The sequence below is a fragment of the Zonotrichia albicollis genome, chromosome 6 (genome assembly GCF_047830755.1).
Source record: "Zonotrichia albicollis isolate bZonAlb1 chromosome 6, bZonAlb1.hap1, whole genome shotgun sequence".
Lineage (NCBI taxonomy): Eukaryota > Metazoa > Chordata > Aves > Passeriformes > Passerellidae > Zonotrichia > Zonotrichia albicollis.
This window is the reverse complement of record NC_133824.1, coordinates 30,315,016-30,337,298: the sequence shown is the minus strand read 5'-3', so window position 1 is coordinate 30,337,298 and position 22,283 is coordinate 30,315,016. Positions and strand designations below refer to the sequence as shown.

General features: G+C 43.6%; 1 protein-coding gene across 8 annotated transcripts in view; it reads left to right on the top strand.

Moving 5' to 3' along the window:
• MAPKBP1 (mitogen-activated protein kinase binding protein 1) overlaps positions 1 to 22,283 on the top strand; it is a 100,968-nt gene that overhangs the window by 24,957 nt on the left and 53,728 nt on the right. For 7 of the 8 annotated variants that reach the window (XM_074542995.1, XM_074542990.1, XM_074542993.1 and 4 more), the window contains exon 3: positions 4,398 to 4,489. The exons of the other annotated variant lie outside the window; for it this stretch is intronic. In XM_074542995.1, the coding sequence (XP_074399096.1) occupies positions 4,398 to 4,489 (92 nt within the window). The remainder of the gene's footprint in view (positions 1 to 4,397; positions 4,490 to 22,283) is intronic. 8 annotated transcript variants of the gene reach the window in all.

The window sequence follows — 22,283 nt, the reverse complement described above, 5'->3', positions numbered from 1 at the left end:
TTATCTGCACCTCAGTAGGAAGGCAGAGATGATATGGCTTCTTTCCCCAAGCATGGGCTTGCCCCATGCACTGTGTGGGACTGTGCCTGATGGAAGCAAGGGCTGCTGTCAGATATGCCCTTTGACTTCAGGTGGGATTGGGCTGTAGTGGGACCTCTCTTTCTGGGAAGGCCCAGCTGCTGTGAATACTTGTTGGTGCCTTGAGTCCTGCAATTCAGGACTCTGCTGGTTTGGTCCTACCTATCTGATGGTGTTGGGATTTGATGTGGAAGGAACAGGGTAAGGGATCTGCTTAGACACAAAAATTTCTTTATACACATTTGTGCAGTTCCAACTCACCAAATTTTTGTAAAATGGCTGAATCTCAGATTTTGCAAGATAGGTGTTAGCTGCACCGGTTTTGGTGCCTAAGAGTGTATATTGAGCATCAACATTTGAGTAAAAGTTGACCTTAAAGAAAAAGAGATGGGATGGTTTCAGATAGCAAAGTGGAAGCACAGAATGAGCTGCAGAAGTGTTTTGTGTGTGGATCAATTCAACAGCTCTTGCAAGTCTCACGGAGAACATTGACTGAAAGTGCCAAATGCTATTAATAGAAGCCTCAAGATGAAGTAACAAATGCAGCTTGTCAGCCTCCTCTGCTGCCTCTAATTTAGGTACAAATGGCAGGTTTAATCATGCAGTTGTTTCCAGGTTTGGATGGGGGTGTTGAGGTGGCCCATTAGTTCCCTGTGAAGGCCTGAGCAAGCAGTGACATGTCTGACAACTGTAGGATTCAAACTGGGCAAACACAGGAGCTATTGGTAATGAGCAGTGTCTCAGATCTGCAGGGGAACTCTCCAGATCCTGTGGTTAGCTCAGACCAGCCTTGGGAAGGTGTGCAAAATAATGTATTTCAGACTAGGATGTGCTGAAGTACTGCTTGGAAGACTTGTATGAATGGCAGTGTTTATGGCTGTGTAGGGCTGGGAGACTGCCCTTACCCAGGAGGAAGTGGTAACCTCAGAGGTGGATAGTGCAGACCTGTATCCACTGATCTGCCCTTTGCTGACAAATCTTAATACCACATTAGGAAGTTAAAGTTGATGTGGTTTTGCTCTAATTAACCATATTAAGAATTCATTTGTTTTAGCTGGCAAATTGAGAAGCTTCCAGTTCATACTGTTTTATCTATTGTTTTTCTCTCTGAAGTGTTTTTCATTCTCAAATTTTTTGACAAAGTGACTATCTCTTGCCTCTGTGTCACCTAGTCTGGAAGCTGATCATGGGGAAAAAACTGGTGTATTGTGGGCAGGTTGGTGGAGGTGGAGCTCACAAGTCTCATAAGATCACATTTGGTTGCATTTTAAATTTATATGTTTACTTTTTGATGCACGTTGGTTTTAATACTCAAGTATTATCAAGTGGATGTGCTGCCTTTGGGTAGGCTTTGTGGGGTTGCCTTTCAAGTTCTTTACACTAGAAAGTTTTTGAAGTTAAGACTGGGAACAAAAGAGGGGAAGTGTTTTTTAGAAAGTTAGTTGTGTCTTTAGTCTAGAGACAGTTATCTATTTCTGTAGCACTTTTTCTGTCAATACCACAGGTATGGCCTTGACAGTTGCCTTTTTCTAAAGGAACAGATGGTCTTTTGGAGGCCAGAAGATACTCGCTGGCAGTAAAATAATCAGACTGCAAGACTGAGCTACTCCTTTTCTGTCAAGCTGTGTGCTGACCGTAGGAGAAAGGTTGACTTTCCACATCCTAGCACTGCCACAAAAAGTCTCTTGGCAAAGCAGCAGGGGACCTCCACTGACTTCAGAGTGAGAGAGGAGGCTGGAGTAGGGGTGACATTTTGGTATTGGTGAGGTGAGGGTGTCAAGACAAATCACGTAGTGTTCCTGTTTGGTTTCTCCTCTTCTTAAAGACTTGTAGGGGTCAGATTGGGCTTTGGATGTGCAGCTAGATTGATCCAGTTGCCAGGGAAAGGTATGTTTGTTTTAGGGTTTTTTCCCCTGAATTTGGTCTTCCTGTGGATTTCCCCAGGCTGGCAAACAGAAAACAAACAGAGAATTACAAGTAGAACATGGTTTTCTGCTGGTTTGGCCTTCTGGACATGTAATTGCCATGCCAGGGCTGTCTGGAGAGGGATATCACTGGGCTGAGTAGGATGAGGGAGGAAGGAGCTGTTCCCTGCAAGACAGGCTCCTGTAAGGTCAGCTCTGCTGTGGTGTAAGACTGCACACTGAGAGGCTCAGTAAATGTCCTTGCAGAGCAAAATCATACCTGTTGGTGAAAGTAGGTTGCTGAATTGCTGCTGAATATCTGCATGGCCAAGGTCAAGCAGTGCCTTTTAGGATAGTGGCAATTACAGCCAGACTGAACTAAAGCCTGCAATGAGCAGTGTAATCACAGCATTGCTAAATTGATGTTTGCTGACAGAATCAAGTAATTGGTGCCTTATCTAGATGGAACTACTTGAATGGCACATGTCTCTTCCACTTCCTCCTTTGCTGTCAAGAATGTATTTTCCGTATGAATTCAAACCTCTGCTAGTTTGGAAGCTGCTGATATTAGCCAGAATCTCAGCAGCAGAAACAGTGAGTTCTTTCTGCATGTTTTTGAGCTGCTTTAAAAAGATTTGTTTTGAAACGTTTTTAACAAATCTGGAAGAGTAGATATCCTCCTGGCCTTTCCCACTCTTCTCCCCAACCTTGTTCCAATATTAAGTTGAAACAAAACTAGTTCCTTTCTTTATCAGTCTATTTGTAACTGCATTTTTATTTGCATGTTCTCTTTTAACAAAAATCCAGTGGAGTTTTGTAAAAACCATGTTTTCAGAGATTCTCAGTTTGCAAGAGAAGGGGAGAATTTGGTGGGTTCTCATAATGTCTTGAAGTACCTGGGGTATATTATTAATAAGAGGGGAAAAAAAAGGACCAAGTTGCTCCAGAGATTGGAAAATGAAATCTTCCACTTTCCATGTCACTGTTTGAAGGCAGGCCAAATTTGAACTAACTGAAAGCATGGAAGGCTCATGTTAAGTGGTGGCACCTCAGCTCTGTTTTACCTGCTGAATCAAGGAGATTCTCTGTGTGGGGTTATTTCTGGCCCCTTACCCAGTAACCTGAGCCTTGAGCTCAGTGAGACCTTGTGTCTCGCCCTGCAGCCAAATTCCTCAGGTCTGGTAAGGTGTGTGGTCAGGGTGGCGTGGGAAACCTTCCCCGCCCCTGCCTTTGTGCTCCACCTCGGTATAAATGCAAGATGTTCGTCTTCAGGGCAGCTATTAAAGTCAGTAGTAATTATTACAATAGTAACTTCTGATGCTGTGTCCGTGCCTCTAAGGCCTTAACCAAATATGACTTAGACAATGATAATTAAAAACAGAAGACTGTGACCCAGTAAAATCCTTGAGTTTGGCACAGACAGCAATGCTGGGGAAGAATGTATGCATCAAATATATAATAAATAAAATGAAGCTGTGCAAATGTAAAGGAAAGAGAATGAATTTGTGTCCGTCAAAATAACCCCAGGGCTGACAGCTGCTTTGTGCTCAGAGGTTGAGTCCTTTCATGCCACAAACCAGATTTTGTGCAGTGTAATCCCACTTCAGCCTTTTGCTTTGGGGCAATTGCTGAATCTCCCTGGCCTTCTCTGCTCCTGAAACATTGTGTCGTGTCCATTTGTCACCTGTCCTTCCCATTTTGGTGGTGGGGTTTTTTTCTTCTTTTATCAGCTTCTTACCACGGAGGCCTTTATATCTTCCAAGCAGCTCTTCCCAGTTGCATTTCTTTTATTTTCTTAAAAATAGTGGAGATGTTTGCCTGAGGGGAGTATGAGGACATTTAGATAACAGTCTCTTGCAAGGGTCATTGGTATGCAGCAGGCTTGTGAATGTTTATGGTGTTCTATTTCACACTTCTGGCAAGGGATACCCTCAACCACTCGTTGTGATTTTCACCTCCAGCACCATAGGAGAAATGGACTATTCAGTTCCTAGGAATACAAGGCTGAGACCAGGCTGAACCACATGCTACTGGATGTGTCAACCTAGAAACTGTTTTCAGGAAAGAGCCAAGCTCTAGCGACAGTGGTATGTTGCTCTTACTGGAAGGATGGGAATCTGGCCAATGAATGTGCATCCCAGCTTTTCACCAGTACTATCTGCTGCTTGCAACCCTCTGTTTGCAATGCTTTGGCGTAGAGAAAGTAATAAGTGGGTCGATAACGCCTTCTCTGTACCCCAGCAGTATTTTCCTGTGCCGATACTGAAAGTTGAATGGAGTTGCTTTTGTACCTGGTGCTTCTCAGTGGATTTCTAGGAACCAGTGTGAACCAGACCATCATCATCTGTGTTATGGGTCTATTTGAACTGTACTCACATTCATGGTACTTCCTGTTTTCTTTCTTGTATGCTCTAGGTGACTTTGGAAAAGGTGTTGGGCATAACCGTGTCGGGAGGCAGAGGACTAGCCTGCGACCCCAGAACTGGCCTTGTTGCTTATCCAGCTGGGTGAGTTACTAGCCACATTCCTCAAAGCTAAAATAAACCATGACTGATGCATTAACATAAAGATTCAGGGTGTTTCCACGACCATCTTCTATAGGAAGCCTATTTACTGCTCTTTAAACACCAGAGAATGATGAGACTCAGCACTGTTAGTTTAATTGGCAGGGGAGAGGGGTTGCATTATCAAATTTTAATGAGATCCCTTTTAATGGAACTAGTCTCATTCCTCTTGCTCTAAGCTGGGAGTTAAATACATTTTGTGGACTTTTCACTGTGTTCTGTAGTGTGATGAACATAGGCATAACTCAGTGTGATTCTCAATCCAATAAAAACTTAATGGAACAAATGATTCTTTCAATGAATTGACAGAAGCCTTCTTGTAGATGCCCTGCAATTTATGACTCGACATGTTCCTCAGCCAAATGTGAGGAAATATTTCAGGCTAACAGCCTGAACCTGCTTATATGTGAGTTCTTTGGAATGAAACACATCTTGTCAATTGTAGTCTAAGTTCAAATAGAGGTATCCAGAAGGAGACTTTGATGGAAAGCAAAAGAGCTACCTACAGGGACCAGGGACATGGGTGAGGGCTGGAGAGGTCTGCTGCAATGCAGGAATCAATATGAGTTTGGCTCTCCTTTGAGCTTTTTCTGCTGTCAGCAAGCTAAAAGAGAAGACAAAGGACATGACTCCAAGTCATATTGCATGGACATACTCTTTAGACATGAAAGCTGGAATTAGAAGACAAGAACTTCCACATCGGTTGTAGATGATGTTTTCAAGGGTACCATAAGTGTGCTAGCAGCATTTAAAGATTCTGTATTTGTGGCTAAAATGAGAGATGGAGTCAGTGAAACTGGCTAGAAATTTTTGCTTGTCCTGGTAATATCCTAGTTCACCAAATCACAACATTGCTGTGGTTGGGGGAGCCTTTTGAGATCGTCTAGTCAACCCTTGTGCTCAGTCAGGGTCACCTCTAGCAGGTTGCTCAGGACTATGGCCAGACAGCTTTTCAATATCTGCAGAGATGGAGATCCCGCCATCTCTGGGCACCATGTTCCAGTGTTTGACTACTCTCATAGTAATACCAACAAAATAAAAACATAAAATAAAGGGTTTAAAAAATTTTTTTTATTATTTAATTTATGCCTATTGCCTCTTTTACTGTCAGTGGGCAGTCTGTTAATCTGCAGACAATTTGAGGTCCCCATCATTGTTCAACAGTATCTGTTATGCTTGAACTCTTTGGAGCCAGGCAAATATATTCTGGTGTGTTTTGCCTTTTCCTGTGCATCTTTTCTGATACTGAATATGCTCACACTTGAAATCAGCAAAGAGAGAAGAAAATGAGTGCAGTAAACTCATTTTGGGCTCTTGCATAGCTGAAGGTAGGTTAGCTTTGTTAATAGCAACGTCCTTTGATGAGCATGCCTGACAATGATTTAATCAAGTGTGAGTACACCTGGGGTTTCTTTTGGCTAATTAAAAGGTTATGTGGTTCCTTAGGGCTTTACAGGGGAATTCCTGTCCTTACTTGTTGGTGGTAACATTTCATGGCCTGGGCAGGAATATACTAGATGTGTGTTCTAAAAGTTCAAATGCTTGTATGACTTGCTGCTTTTGTGCCATGGCTGGCCTGATACTGTTGTGATTTGCTGCAGTCATACAGTCTCAAGCTAATAATCTAATAATCTTGTTCAGTTTGGGTCTTGTTGGTTTTTTAGTGGTGTTTTTTATTTTGGTTGTTTGTTTTTGTGGGTTTTTTTTTCCCCATTGTGATTTGCAGTGAACGTCTCTTGCTTTGGAAGAATCCTGGCCTTTCTGGTACATTGGCTTCATTTTGTGTATTTTTGTTTCTGTTTGAATTAAACAGACAGAATAGGTAGGGCTGGAAGGGACCACACTGGGTCATTCTGTGCAACCTCCCTGCTCAAGCAGGGTCATCCTAGTGCACATGGCACAGGATTACATCCAGATGGTTCTTGAATATCTCTGGTGAGGGCAACTCCACAGCCTCTCTGAGCAACCTGTTTAGTAAAGAACTGAGCTGTCACATGCACAGCAAAGAAGCTTTTCCTCATATTCAGGTGGAACTTCCTGTGCATCAGTTTCTGTCCTTTGCCTCTTGTCCTGTTGCTTGACACCACTGCAAAGCTTGGCTCCATCCTCTGACACCCTCCCTTGAGACACTGATAGACACTGATGAGGTCCCCTCTCCATTGTTTCTTCTCAAGGCTGAGCAGGCCCAGCTTCCTCAGCCTTTCCTGCTAAGAGAGATGCTCCAGTCTCTTAGTTATCTTCCTAGCCCTTTGCTGGACCCACTCCAGGAGCTCCATGTCTCTCTTGTTCTGAGGAGCCCAGAACACACAGCACTCCAGATATACCCTCACCAGGGCTGAGCAGAGGGGCAGGATCACCTCTGACCTGCTGGCAGAGCTCTTCCTGATGAACTCCAGGTTCCCACTGGCCTTCTTGGCCACAAAGGGCACTGCTGGCTCAGTTGTTGTCCACCTGAACCCCCAGGTTCCTCCTGGCAGAGCTGCTCTCCAGCAGGTCAGCCCCAGCCTGTGCAGGACCCTGCACTTGCCTTTGTTGGATTTCTGACAGCTCTTCCCTGGCCATCTCTCCAGCCTGTTGAGGTCCTTCTCAAGGGCTGCACAGCCCTCTGGGGTATCAGCCACTCCTCCCAGCTTTGTGTCATCAGTGAACTTGCTGAGGAGGCATCTGCTCCTTCATCCAAGTCACTGATGAACAAGTTAAACAACACTGGGCCCAGTACTGAACCCTGAGGGGCAGCACTGGTGACAGGACTCCAACCAGACCCTGTGACAGTGGTTATGACCATCTGGGTTCTGTTGCTCAGACAGAACTGTGCATTTACTGGACACCAAACTATTTACATGAGTCTGATGTAGCAGTCTGGGCATGGCTCATGCACAGTTGTTTCATGACCTGTTCATGCAACTTGGTCATCCTCACTTGTAGTCCAGTGATTTCCCCATCCCACTGCATGTAGGGAGGTTTTGCAATGCTGACATGCAGATGCTTTGCGCCTCCAGTCCCACCCCTAAAAGCTGAATTTACGTAACAACGCTGTATTTTCCTAAGAACACTTTCAACATACCTAGATTGATTTGGTTGAGATCAAAACAGTTGCCCCAGGCACTGTGACTTCATCCAAGTCATGTATACAAGCAGCTATGTGAATGAGCTTTGGCATTCTTTGAGCATAATCTTAATTTGGGTCACTGGTTTGCTTAAAATAGGTTTTTTTAAAAATGTGATTGTTTTTCTCAGTGTTCTCTTTCCTGGTGTTTCTGAATCTCCCGGGAAGTTTCTTAAACTGATGAAAGAAGCAATTCCCAATGCAACAAAACTCATTCCAACTCAACCGTTGTGCCAAAGAGATGAGTGTTACATTATTTTTTCCTTTTTTTCCCAATGTCTTTTGCACATATTATCCTTTCTCTGCTTTGACCCTAATGGGGCTCCCTCTCTGGCAGTGTGAAACAGCAGCTGTGCTGATCCTGGTATGTTTTTTGTGGGATGTTTGTGTTATAGGAGACCTTTTCTTCATGTCAGTGGTAAAGGGCTAAAGGCACTGAGTGTGCAGATATTCCAGGCTACCACTTAGATATAAAGCTCTTGTCTTGGGAGATAAGACAACATAAAGAGAGAAAACTGTATCCTCTGCACAGGTCTTGCATTTGTGGCCTGCATTCACCTGTTTTTATATTATCGAGTGAAACAAACCCAAAGTTGCTTAATTAGATCTTTGTTTGGGTTTTGCAGTGAGTAACAAAGTTGTTCTTGTGAAGGGAGTACAGAAATGTACCATTTTTTTAACCTCTTGTGGTAGGACCATTGCTCTGGCCTTCTTTTGTTTCAATTCCCCTGCTTTGCATTTCCCCTGCTCTTCTCAATTTATTGTCTTTTGAGTTTTTTATGTTTTTGTCTTTTTTTTTTTCAGTAGCTAGTTGAGGCTCTGTTTCCTAGAAACAAGAAGAAAAACAAAACTAAGAAAATCCTCTGAGGATGACTAACATTAAAAAGGAAAAATGGGTGTGTGAAATGTCTATAATTTAAATTCTAGACCAGCTGCTAAGATAGCTTTAGTCAGCTTATCTGGTTTTGGTGTTTTGTTTACTAGGGTTTTTTTTAAGCCTTGTAGGTTGGTGTGACTGATTGATTGATTTTACTTCTCATTGTTCTTCTTTTCTTGGCTCTCAGCTGATCCTCATAGCTGGTTGGGAACCTGATCTTCTGGTGAGGCATTGCCTGCTTGAGGAAGCATCCTGTGCTTTTCCTTCTGAGGAGCAGCAACACAGCACTTTGTGCCTTAAGTGTGCAATGCCTTTTAAACACTATGCAGTCATGCTCTGGTCAGCTTAAGCATCCCTCTAGCTCTGCTCATCAACTTGGAGCCACTCTGATAGATTTCAGGGATTTTTTACATTAGTGTTCCTTGATGGGAAAACTGGTATTTCATACATAGCACGTGTGCTGAGTTGATCAGTCTCAACCTGCATATTCTTTTATTCTTTCCTCCTTTCAGCTCTTGAATGATCCTTTACATACAGCAGCTCCTGCTGTATGTAAGGCAGATGTGTGTTTAATATAGAGAATTCTCTCTGAGACATGGAAAAAGGAGTTTCTCTGGCTTTCTCTCAGAAGTTACTGTAGACGGTACAGACACAGGTCCCTGGCTAGCTGTGCGTGTGCACAGTACATTAGCTGAACACATGATTTGGATGCCCCTTTATTCTGACCCATTTCAGAATGAATCATCCTTATTTGTAGATAGGAAGGGATGGACAATAGGAGATGGATGATCAAAGTTAAAATGAAGATACTGAGTCTTTTATCCTGCTACTTTTTGCTGCAGGATCTGATTGAAGAGTTAGACTTGTTCCTTCTTCAGCTTTATCACTTTGGGGTTTTAGTTTGTTTGTGGTTTTGTATTGTTTTTTTGGAGATAGGACAAGTAATATTCCAAAATAAATAATTGTATGAGTGTTCAAATCAGAAAACTGCACAGTTCTGGGTCAAATTTTATTTTATTGCAATTGTGCTGTGCATGCTGCATGTCAGTGCAGCAGCTTCTCATGTGGTGGCCTGCACTGCAGCAACATCCAGCCACAGTCTCTTTTCACTGTGTCTTCCCCTCTTGCATTCCTCATCCTCAGCTGATTTGCAGAATGGAGTGGAAGCCACTGAACTCCTCAGCCCTTCTGAGTCATATCCCTCCTGGCTGTCAGGTCCTGCACTGACTGGCAGTGATGATGGGCTCTATCACAGCAAAGGGAGGAAGGGGATGAACAGGAAATGAGTGAATTGGTTCTAATCCATCTAGGAGCCTGCTCAACACATGTGTAGCTGTCTCACATAGCTCAGTGGTAAGTCCCTCTGGAAGCTGAAAGAATGGAGATTTTTCTTTTCCAGAAGTGATTGTTGGTTTGCTCTCAAATACTTCTTTCCAGTTCCAGTAGATAGGCTATAAGGCTGAGTGGTTTCCAGCCCATCCACATGTGGATGGAAAACTTTCCCTTGGAAAGTTTTAGTCATAATTTTCCGTCATCATATAGATAGATTACTGCACAAGGTAATAAATAATCAGTTTAGAACAATTTCTCTTTACCTTAAGCTGTATATAACCCACAATGGAGAAATAACATTTAGGATAAACATTGTGTAACTTGAGCAGATATGATGTTGCCTTGCTCATTCTTTCTTACTTAAAGTGGAAAGTTTTGGTCAGTGAGGTACAGTAACAAATTTTGAGAGGCAAATCTAACAGGTGACTGATGGTGAATGAGGCAGAATGCTGTTCTGAACTGGGATCTTTCCAAGACTGATGACCAATTTGGCCAGGTTAGAATTAGTGGTGACATGGACAGTGAAATCCTAATTTGTAAGTTAACAAGTATTCCTGCGTTATTTCAGTGCCTGTTTTTATTAACTAATTGATCACATTGCTTGGGTGTCACAATGGTAGTTGTCTTTAGAAAACTCTAGGTGCACAGAAGGAATCTTATATATCTCTATAACTTCCTTATAGAGCCTGTACATGGTACATGTGCAGTTTGAGCACTCTACTGCTCTGTGAAGGTACAATTCTTCACTAATTTTCCTTTGCATGAGCACTAATGCTATTGGGCTGTATCCCAAATGCAGCCTGAATTGGTACAGGGATTTTGAAGTAATTGAGCTGCTGGGTTGCCAATAGGTAAATCCATTTCTACTGGTGCTGTCTCCTTCAAGTTTATTTACCAAAAGCTCTGAAGGAGAAGCTCTGTGGTTTCTTTTTATGATCTTTCATAAAGGAGAATCTTGTGGTGTTGTGAAGATGTAGAAACCTACAATAAAATGAAGAAAAGTTCTTGAATGCTCCAAAGCAGATTTCAGCATCTTTGGTCCCATCAGAGGCAGCTTGCTTTGTCCTCTTTGAAACAGGACAGTTGCCTTTCAAGAGTTGGACCTCTTTCCCCTCATCATCTCCCAGGAATCTGGAGTGTTGTTAATACCTTCCTTCTGTGAGGCTACTGTGCTTAATGTGCCATCTGGGGAGATTTTCCAGCTGGCACTATTGTGATGATGGGCTCAGAGATGAAGATAAGAAAATCCCTTTAAGTGAGATCGTTAAACATAATTAGAATCTGTATTACAGAATGGTTTGAGTAAGGCCACTACAACCAAAACTTTCTGTGTCAAAAGTGAACAACACTGGGTTTCAAAAAGATCTATTCAAAAAGATGACAAAAAGTAGCCAAGCCTTTCCTTCCCTTTCCTTCCCCAGCAGTAGCAGATTTCTCAGAAAGAAGCAGGGATACTTTGTGTCTCAAATCTCCCTGTGTTAAATACCCACTGGAGAGAAAGGGAGGTATCTGCACTGGGGCATGGTACTGAGGTGTAACAAGACTTTGTTCACTACTTGCCTTTATTAACGTAGATTGGGAGGAGGGGAGGGTTTAGCTGAAGAAATAGCTGTGGAGAAGGGTGGGCTGAAGAAGGCTGATGCAGTATTAGTCTCTGGCAAGAGAGTGAAGTCTGTACTTGGGACAAAACAATGGAGATAAGCTTTGCAACAGTGCTTTATTCTCAGGCCAAATAATTGTAACTGATATTTAAATTATCAGAGGTGGATTTAAGAGGACTATGGCCTATTTAAGGGGCTATGACCTCTCTTCTGTTCTCTTGCAGTTGACCCATGACATTCACAAGTAACAATCATGCAGTTTGGGGTGGTTGCCCTCTTCAAATCTGGGTAGCAGCTGCATCCAGTTCTCAATCCCCATCATTGCACTTCATACAGAAAAGATCCTGCCTGCTGGAGTAGGGGCAGTCTTTCTTGTGTGAGCTATTTCTACATGTCCGTAACAGCCAGACAGGAATTTTTACTTTTTTTTTTTCTTGGTCTCCCTTTTTCGTCTCTCCAGTGAGTACTGGAGACTCTTCCACACTGAATCCATGTCTCTAATAAAACTGCACCTAAAGAGTAGAATTGTTAGCTGAGCAGTTGTGTATTGATCAGTTCAGCTGTAAGCTTGCTTGGTTTGGCAGAAGAGAAGAGAAGACAAATGAGCAAACAAAGCAGTACTAGCAATCACCAACTGGAGCTGTAGGCAAACTCCCCTGGTTTAAGACTTTACCAGAACTGGAGTCAAACCTGTTAAATTGACTTCCAAGCAGTTTTCATCAGCCAGCCCCCTAGTGTGTGTGTGTGTGGTTGCTTTTGGTCTCTTGCCTTATTAATTAAAATTCTTTACCTTTGACTACCAGCAGAGGACATAATATTTGATAGAATCTTAAATAATGAGGTAGCAATGAAGCTTCAGACCTGCAGCTAACCTGTTGCCCAGCAGAAAAGGGAGAAAAATAGGACAAAACCTCAAGATAGCTGGGCAGAAAAGCTTCTTACTAAACTGGAGGGACACTTAGTCAAGTCTGCCAAAAGTGCTGCAGCATATATTGAAGACTGCAGCACTGGGGTGCTGTCAGACAGCTGGGGGGAATGTGTTGGGAGCTGAGCCCCTGAGTCTGAGAACTCAGCTGCTGGATGGGGAGTTGGTTAAAGCCATCTTTGCTAGCTGTGGAGTAGCTCTTGAGGTGGACAGTGGGAATCTTGTGGAGTGCTTGGCTTCAGACCTTGTATGACTTCTACGTTGTGCCACTCTTGTTCTTGAAAGATGAGTCAGGGCAGTGCTGATGTTTGGTGTTGCCAGGTCCCTTTGAGGCAAGCTGCTGTTGTGCTGTACACAGAGTGCTGTTCCCCTGAGCATAGAGCTTCTGGGTCCTTGTCCTGAGTGCCACATGCTAATCCAGCCTTCAGGTTACAAGGGATGGGTTGCTGCTCTGTAGCCAGCCACTACAGCTTGGGACAGATAGAGATGTAATGTGATGTTTTATCCTACAGTTATGATTTGAGGATCTGGCATCAGCAATAAGTCTGATATGGCGTCCTCCTTCAAGCCTCCAGGTACCAATGTATCTGTTTATTCCCTGTCTTTCCAGAGAAGCCACGTGATATGAGCCCTGTGTCCCAAAAATTTCTTTGTGTACCCCTTGCTATCTGGGATCAGCCTGTGCTCATCCATGCTTCCTCCTTTCTGTCAGGCAGCTGGAAAAGGCAGGACTTTGCAGCTGAGATCAATGGGGGAGCACACTGCTCCCTCCCTGTGTGACTACAGAACCTCCTGTCCCAGAAGGAGCACAGTCTGTGCCCTCTCTTGCAGCCCTCCCCGTGCCAGGACCTGTGACAGGCAGTACCCACTCTCTGCACTCAGGGTGAATCAAAGCTGAAGTCTGGTGACCCTTGATAAAAATTTGCTGCAGTTTGTAAAAACAAAACAACACAAGCCGGAAAACCTCAAGCAACCCCAACCAGACCGCCAAAAGCCACAATAGGAAGCCTTGACTTGTTTAGACTGGCAGATAGTTTTTGATCTCTAGATTGAATTGAGAATTTTTCAAGGGAATGATCAAATTGAAATAAAACATTCTGGGACATGTTTCACAAATTTGTTCACAGGAAATCTGTAGAGTAAGGGAATATATGAGAGGAGGCAGATGCCTTTCCCCAGGAAGAGCAGCCTGAGGATCTCCCTAGGATGTGGGAACCCTACTTTGAGTTGAACAGAAAACTGAGTTCAGTTCAGAGGCGAGCTGGTAACTCTATTCTTCCTTCCCATTCTCACCTTCAAATATGCACAGTTGGGTACAGGAAAGTCATAGAATGATAGAATTTGGGTTGGAAAGGGATGTTTAGAGGCCATCTAGTCCAACCCCCCCTGCAGTGAACAGAGACATCTTCAACTAAATCCGTTTGCTCATCTATCACCGCTTTGGACAACCTATTACAGTGCTTTAACACACTACTTTTTTTTTTTTTTTTTGTAAAAAAAGTTCTAATTTGGATCTATTCTCTTTTAGATTAAAGCCATTTCCCCATTTCCTACTACAACAGGCTCTACTAAAAAGTTTGTCCCCGTCTTTGTTGTAAGTCACTGTTAAGTATTAAAAAGCCACAGTAAGGTCTCCTGTAGCCTTTTTGTCTCTAGGCTCAGCTCTCAGCCTGTCCTCATATGAGAGGTGTTCCAGTCCTCTGGTCATTTTTGTGGTTTTTCTCTGGACCTGCTCTAACAGCTCCATGTCTTTCCTGTCCTAAGGATTCCACACCTGGATGCAGTACATCAGGTGGGGGTCTCACTAGAAGTGTGTTGTTCTGTATTCTTTATGTTGCTCTATATTTGGAATGATACTGAGGGTTTGTCCAAAGGACAGGATGACTTTTCTGAAAAAAGCTGGCAATAGGGAAGAACCAGTGTATTGTAGGGCATGGGGAACAGACTTCTTTTGTTGATATTTACAGCTTGTCGTGGGACTGGATGGTAGAGAAAATCACTTTGTTTCTCTCAGTTTGCACTGTTTCCTAAAAAGTAACAGTTTTCTATTTTCTCCCTTATAAATAATAGGAATTGGGAATTAAATAATGACTATATTAAAAAAGAAAAAAAAAAGGGATAATGGGAAAGATGCTGTGTTGTACACCAATCCTTCCCTGTGCCTGTTTGGACACTCTTCTCCCAAGACCACACAGTAACCTTCTCTCAAGGTGGTGAAGCCCAGAGACACGTTGTGCTGCCTTTCAGAGCCTTTGCAGTGCCATGCTCAAAGTCCCACAGCTGGTTCCATGAAGGGGACACGAGCTCAGCTGGCACTGTGGTTTGTGCACACACACAAAGTTAAGGACACGATTATGGCAAAAACCACCAGATGCTACTGGCTCCACTCCTTCTGTGTCCTTGTTTTTACCTGTTCTAAGTGCTGAGCAAGCCTGGTTCTCAGAGAGAGGATGCAAAGTGGGGCAATGGTGGGAAGAAGTGCTCTCAGAACAGTTTGTGGAAGGAAATGGGATGAAGTTTGTGTAAGCATTCCTTCAGTGCTATGTTTTACATTTTCCGTTTTTTTTTTTTAACATCAGAATACTATTACATGCAAATTCTTTGATTATTAATTACCTTTGGACTCAGACCTTCAGTACTGCAGCATGAAACACAATTGTGTTAACTATAAGAAACTTTTGAGCTTAACTGATGGTGAAGTTGGGGATGGTTTTTAGTGTAGGAATGAATGGTAGGACTCTTATAAGGGGCCAAAGAAGGCTCCTTGCTGCACTGTCTGTGTAGTCAGTGTGCATGTGCTCTTCCTACCAGTGATGGAAAATCTTGGAGATGGGTTTTGTTCTGTATGTGGTGCTGTAGTGGTGTGAGTGAGCTGTAAATGAAGTTGGGTACTGTGGGAAGGGCAAGTAGTTAGTTAGGTAGCTTCTGTCCCACAGAACTGGTGTGGCAGGTCCAGGCACTGCCTGTGCAATGTTTCTTAGGGGGCCAACAGTATTAGCTGAGTTCTCAAGAGCATTAATGTTAGTGTGGATTCTTGCTGTTGCCAAAAATGTTAGTGATGAAGAAAGTGAGAGCAGGGAAATGAGAATGCTGTTATCTTTGCAAGGCTGCAATGAAAATTCTTGTCACAGCAAAAGCACTTAACTGTCCTTGAAATTTCCCTGTGCTGGATTCCCAAGGATGTGAGCAGGGAAAGGTAGGGCTTTTTGGAGCAGTCCTGCAAGTTTGGTGCTGTTTGGATTGCCTCACAAACCATATTAAGGAAAACTACGTAGTACTTGCTGCCATCCTAGTTTCAGGGCAAATATTCCAGTTCCCTCAAAAGGAAAGTGCCATCATGCCTGTCACAATGTCCACAGCAGTTGCTGTTTTAATGATTGTATTGGTCATTTCTGATTTTAACCTGCCTTAAGAGAAACCCTGACTGTCCTCAATCCTAGAGTGTGTCAATTTTTAAAATGGGAGGCAAGCTGGTAATAATCCCATGTAGATGGTGGGTTTGTTACTTTGTGCTTTGATCTCATTAACCAGCATGTGAACTAAAGGTAAGGTGCTATTGAAAAGGAAAACAAAAAGGGGAGAGGCTGGGGAAGCAGTCCCATGGTGAGGGTCATAAACTTGCAGTTTATGTGCAAAGAAAAGGAAGCAAGAGAATAAGCATGACTACTTTATTTGATAACAGAGCTAAACACTCATGTAGAGCTCTGCAAGTGGGAAGCTTTGACAGGTTTGGAAGGTTATTGCATGCTAGTGAAATAGGGAAGAGGAGTGTTGCTAAGCTCTCAGTACCTCAGCTATTTTGGAACATGTAGGCCTTTTCTCAGCTTGAGGCTCTGCAACCTGCTGGGGATTGCCCATTAGCTGAGAAAGGAGGGGGACGGCAGAGAGCATGAGTGCCCAAAAGCCTGTGTACCTGCAGGCAGCAGCCTGCTCTCTGCTCTACCTGCTCTGCATCTCTCCAGTTACACCTCCTAGCAACCACTGCCTTGGTGCAGCAACACCACTGGCCTGTGAGCCAAGTCCTGAGCTTGCATAAGAGCAAGGGGGGGGAGTGGGGACTGAATAGCAAAGTCTGGGATGAAAATGAGATACCAGCCGCCTCAGCTGAGCTCCACCCTTTCTAAGAATCTCAAAACAGGCACTGTCTCCTGGCAACCTTCACACAAATCACAGAGTTTAAGTTAAAAGAAGTACATACAAGTCCAAAGGACATATTCCATCACCAGGTGTGAACAACAGGGAATTACTTCTTTTCCTCTTTCTGAAAAACCTGGCACTGCAGATGGACTTGGGTTTCACTCAGTGTCAGAAAGCAGCGAGTTAAAGGTGAATGAGCATCGTGTTAGCTAAGAAGTGCCAAGAAAATGGTGTATTTTGTTTATTGTAGGCATGCCCTGACTATTGCTTAGGAACCAGATGTAGGACTCGGCTCCCTCCCTGCTGCACTGGAAGATGTGCCCTGCAATGCATGAACACGTTGGCCTGTTGTGCACCTGAACCTGATTCTTTCAGCAGGCAGCCAAGGACTGACAGAGCTGATACTGGCCAATTTCTTGCCTTTGGAGTCAGTTGTGCTTTTGCAATGCTGACCTAATACTTTTTAGGAAGTACTCTTAGTCTTGGACTCTAACCTGACAACATCTCTCTATTACAGGAAATGGAGATATACAAGAAAGCAAAACTGAGTTTTATAATGATTGCTTCTCCTTCTAGAAAAGCTGTCTTTTCAGATCTCCTGACAACTGATGCTCATTAACTACTCTGAAGAAAAATTGCAGTGCATTTAAAATGCTATGTATTATGCTGAGATAGAGGTAAAGGAGAAGTAAATGTTCATCTTTTGTTAAAGGCAGAGCTGTCACAAGGCTTCTAAAAAAATAACATGGGCAGAATTTAACTTTGCCCATCTGGCAATGTCTGAGCTGTTCCTTCTGTGAGAAGTGGCAAGGCTGGGAGAGGGAGCTGGCATGAGCTGTGGATGTTTGGGCCTGGGAACTGCAGCAGGCTTCCTGTGCATTGTGGTGTGGACAGTTGTGGGGAGAAGCAGGCCCCCCCCTGCCCCTTCTTTCAGCATCTGCCAGCCTGACCTTGTAGGGTGCTGAGTAGGCAAGGCTGGCAGGAGGTTTTAGTGCCTTTTTGTGGATCCGGCAGCCTGCTGCCCAAGGCAACTGTGAGCTTTGACCGTGCCTAGAGAAGTGGAAAACAACTGGCTATTTAAGCAAGTGATTCTTTAACTTCATGCTTTCCAAGAAGCATTTTTTTCTCTGTGTGTGTGTTTGGTGTGTTGTTTTATTTGTTGTGGTGGGTTTTTGTTTGTTTGGTTGGGGTTTTTTTTTGTTTGTTTGACAGTCTTGCACAGATATGGCCTGGATTATGCTTACTGAAGCATTCAAGGGGAAAAGCTGCTCCAGTTTTTTTGCCGCAGTGGGGCTTTTGCTGCCTGCTCTGGAATGCAGGAGAGATCAATAATGGGTCAATGGACCCTGGAGGGGTCTGCCAGTACCTTACCCCAGGTGTGACCATCCAGGGAGATGGTGGTGGAGAGGGGGCTGGCAGACAATGTTAAATTTAATTGCTTTTTTTGTTTTGTTCCTTTGAATGATGCCATTTTAATATTGATACACTTTGTACTCATGGTAAAACAGTTAAAGCCCTGAGGTATCAGCCATGAGCTGTCATGTTGGTCTGCCCAGATGATTAGTTTGATGTATGGATCTTTCTCCCTGCTCTTGAGTTGCTCAGGCACAATGAGGGAATACTCTGGCTGTGCATGCTGCTGGAAACAGAGGTGTTAGCCAATTGCTTGAAAGCAGGATGTATTTTTCCTTTCGGACTTGGTTTTAAAGGAAGACACATATTCAGCTTTTGAGCCATCATGGCATGGTGTCAACTGCTCTTGCAGGGAAGTTGGTGCAAACCTGAAGTGTAGAGCCAGATTTCTCTGTGTAATCCCAGCTGGGTCTGCAAATCTCTGCAAGGAGCTGCTTGATCCCAGGAGGGTACCTTCAGAGAGCTCCCATCTTCTCTTATTATACCATGGGCTCAAAAGCTGAATTTTCTCAACACGTGATGGCAGATTTGATTATTCTGCAGTAATTTTATTTTAAACTTTGCTTCTCTTGATCTTTTTCTTGCCTTTCCCTCTAAACTGGTCTTTGTCTGTTTTTTAAAATTTTCAGATTTTTTTTTTTTAACTTGTCTTTCATTGCTTTCTCTTCCCTGGCATGTGTCTTTTCTCTGAGGCAATTGCTTTGTTGTTCATGGGCAGAGAGGAAGCACCCCTTATATACAGGCTGTGTATGTGCATAAATAAAAAAAGACAGGAATTGATTGTTGGTATAACTACATAACACTCTAATTCATGAATCAATTTACCACTAATTATGACAGATAAAAGAAGGACTAATAATGCATTAGGGTAATTCTATATAAAAATATCTCAATAATTGGGATAGTGCAATTAAAACTGTAATACATTTCTTTGTTTCTGTTTGGTTTTTCTGATGTTATGCTCATCCTTATGCTGCTCCTCTGGATCTTAGTCAGCTGTTGAGGGTAAATCTTTGTAGCCCTTCTCTGGGAAGAGTATGATGTGGGTTTTACTGGATTCTTCCATACTCCAGGGTTCATCCGGGTAATTTTTAATATGTTTACTAATACATTTGCAAATCTTACATTTGTACAACTCCACAATGCTTCTAGAATTCACTATATATGATGTCTTTAATGCATGTTGGATAATTTTTCTTTGTTTCATTTGCTACCCCTAAAAGCTGGTTTTTTTCAGCTCCAGGTCTGTATGGTTTTTAACAGACAGCGCATGAATTGTTTGCAGTGGTTTGGTCTTGAATGGCAAGCACGTGCCTCCTCTCTTATCCCATTCCTGTACTCCTCTGCACTGTGTCCTGCTTCTCCACTTCTCAAGGCCTCTGCTCTCATACCATGCCTGCATTTTTCTCCACTATGCAGTCATTAGTTGTAAATATCTCAGGCTACATAAAATAGCTGTTGGTCAACGTTGTTTATATAAAACTATGGTTGTACTCCAGAAAAGATAAACAGAAGTAAAACAAATCATCTATAGACACCTGGTCAGTTACAGAAATTGCTGTCACAGCTCAACCAAGTAAAACAGAGCTACAAGCAGGTCAAGAAAAGTTCAGAGCACGCAAACCCAGGCAGCTCAAGGCCTTTGAGACTCAGTAAAAAGTTTGTGGCCTGCTGCTGAAAATGGCAAATCTGGGGCTGTCAGCCAGATACTGATTGAAGTGGGACTGGATCTTGAGAGCAAGTGGAGGGGTGGAGCGCAACTGGGGAGCTAGAGATCCCCGAAGCAGGTGTCTTGGCTGGTCTGTCAGGACAGATAGTTGTTTTTTCTCCTTGTTGATGTTCCTGGGACAGCTGTAACTTTGGGAGTTCTCAGCGTATGGAAATAGGTCTTTTCCCAAGAATTAACATAATCAACTACTGTGATCCTATAGTGTTCATCCTGGAAGAAGTTGCATTCTCTGTCTTGCATGTGAAGCTCTTCAGGTTTTTAGCCATGTTCTGGCTGTTTGTTTCATCTCTTGGTCACACCTGGAACCAGCCAGGTGCTGCTCAAGACTCCATTTCCTAGTGCTTCTCAGTCTTTCTTGTCTGTCTGATCAGCACATTTTCTGGTCATTAACTATCTCAGTGATCCTTTTGTTCCTCCAGTCTACCCATCATCAGTTGCCCATTGCTCTAACCCCTGGGGCTGCTGCTCTTCTGCAGTGTTCTGTGGGTGTTTGCCAACAGTACTGAAATAAAATGCAGCTCTGCAACTCCTAGCCCAGTTGATTTGATACTTCGTGTAGGTGTATTGCTGGCATTGCTTCCCTGCCCCTAGGCAAGTGAGTGGTTTTGGAGAGAGGGAGAGAGAAATGTGCACTCTCCATGTGCGTGTAAATGTTATAGTCAGCCGTGAGCCATATGTATGTGTGTGTCTGTGTATATACCTACAAATATATGTGTATGTGTCTGTACAGGCATTTGTCATCAGTGCCCTGTCTCTTTTGAAGCTTGTCAGATGAGCAGACTGACAGACTTTTCAGTCTGTGTAAGTACAGCTGCTGCTTTGCATGGCTTCATTTTTCTACCGACCTTTGCTGCAGGCTGGAGGACAGGTGGCATATTCTGCAATGCAGCAGAGATGGCCTGTCCCTGGTTCTGCTAGGACAGGGCTTTATTCCTGGTTTCTCATTCATGAGGATTTTTTTCCCTCTCCTGGCTTTGATTTGTTGAAGGGAATGGTGTTGTTTTGAAGGAGAAGTTCCTGCTGAATCACTGGTGACTAGGTAGCCGTGAGCTATAACAATTAACTGGAAACATTTTCATCTTCCTTGCAACTGTAATGATTCCCAGTTAGTAAGCTGGTTTAAATTTCATGGTTTTCCTCTGAGGCCTTTTTTCTCCTCTGCTTTCCCTACATGCACTTCTTGCCCAAGTCTTTCACAATTTGTGTCTGGCTTAGCTCTTTGCCTCCCAGGAAAGGTGCCTCCTTATTGTGCAGCTCTTTAAAAAGCCATCTCTCTCCTGAGGGCACTACTGCCATGTCTCTGGCTCCAGTGGGGCTCCTCTGGAGTTGTGTACAACTTATCCAGTGGGAGACGGGTCCCAGGCTGTGTTTCCTCTCTGCATCCATTTTGTGTGAAGTGTTTTCCTGAGTCATCACCCTGCCTTGTATTTGCCCAGTGTCAGAAGGGCTGCTAATTTTAAAAACCCTCCTCCTCTTCATCTGCTTTGCCTCCTTAACAATAGACCTTGAAATAGCATGAGCACCTCCAATGGTAGGTTAAGCATTTTCCACATACAGTTGCAGGGGAGTGAGGATATGTTGCAGTGAGATCAGCTGGACCTGCTAGAAATCACTGTAGCCAGCCCATGAGGATGGGCAGCACCTTCACTCTAGGAGGAGGCAGGAAGGAAATCTTTGCAATTTCTCATCTGTGGTCCTGGTAAAGCTGGAACTTCAGTGGTGCCTTGTGTAGGAAAGAAGAGAGGCCCTGATTGATGTTACAGTCACAATCTCTGCTCATTATTGGATCTTTTTAACTGTTCATGTGTTGAGCTTTTTAAAAGTATTTTTAAAGCATTTTGGGTGCCATTTCAGATCTGTGCATCTGTTCTCTGCCATCTGCAGCTTGAGGTTAGAGACACAGCTGGTTGTTTTAAAGATGTAGTCTGGCAGGTGTAAAGGGGCTGCTGAGAGCAGCCAGTGGAAGCTGTCAGCTGTGTGTGGCAGGATTGGTGTTGGCCCTCCCTGTGCAGGGCAGGAGCTGAGGAGAAGCTTTCTGGGCACTCAGCCCTGTCCCCTCATCTGCAGCAGGGCCTGTTCAGGTAGACAGGCACAAACCACATTGGCAGCAGAAGATCATGAGGATGGCAGCATCCCTGCCAGATGACAGGGAGAGAAAGCTGCCTGTTTTTCTGGATGTCATCAGATCACATAAGTATTGGTGGAGATTTTGCAGGGCTCTCAGCTTTGAGGCTCAGTTAGTGTAATAGACAAGGTGAATTCAGTAGGCTGAAGTGGTGGTGAGACCAGAGGCTGCCCTTGTCTGTTTGGGGATTATCCTTATAAATCCTTGTCAGTTCAGCTCTGCTGAAATTTCCTCTGCTGCTCTCTCTCCTCTCAGTGTAGGTGCACACTGTTTTAAGGTGTCTCTGAAAGTCAAGTTTGGAGGCTGAGAAAAGAGTCTGAGCAAGTATCTTAAAATATGCCCTGTTCTTCTCTAGGACTGGGCTATTGGAGGCCAGAAATTGGACTTCAGTTTGTCACAGTTCTTCCTGTGATTTTTTGGAGCAGATCCTATTGTGTGACGTGTTTGAGCTCCTACTCCTGCAGATTTGGGGTCCCATGCAGCCTTTTAAAT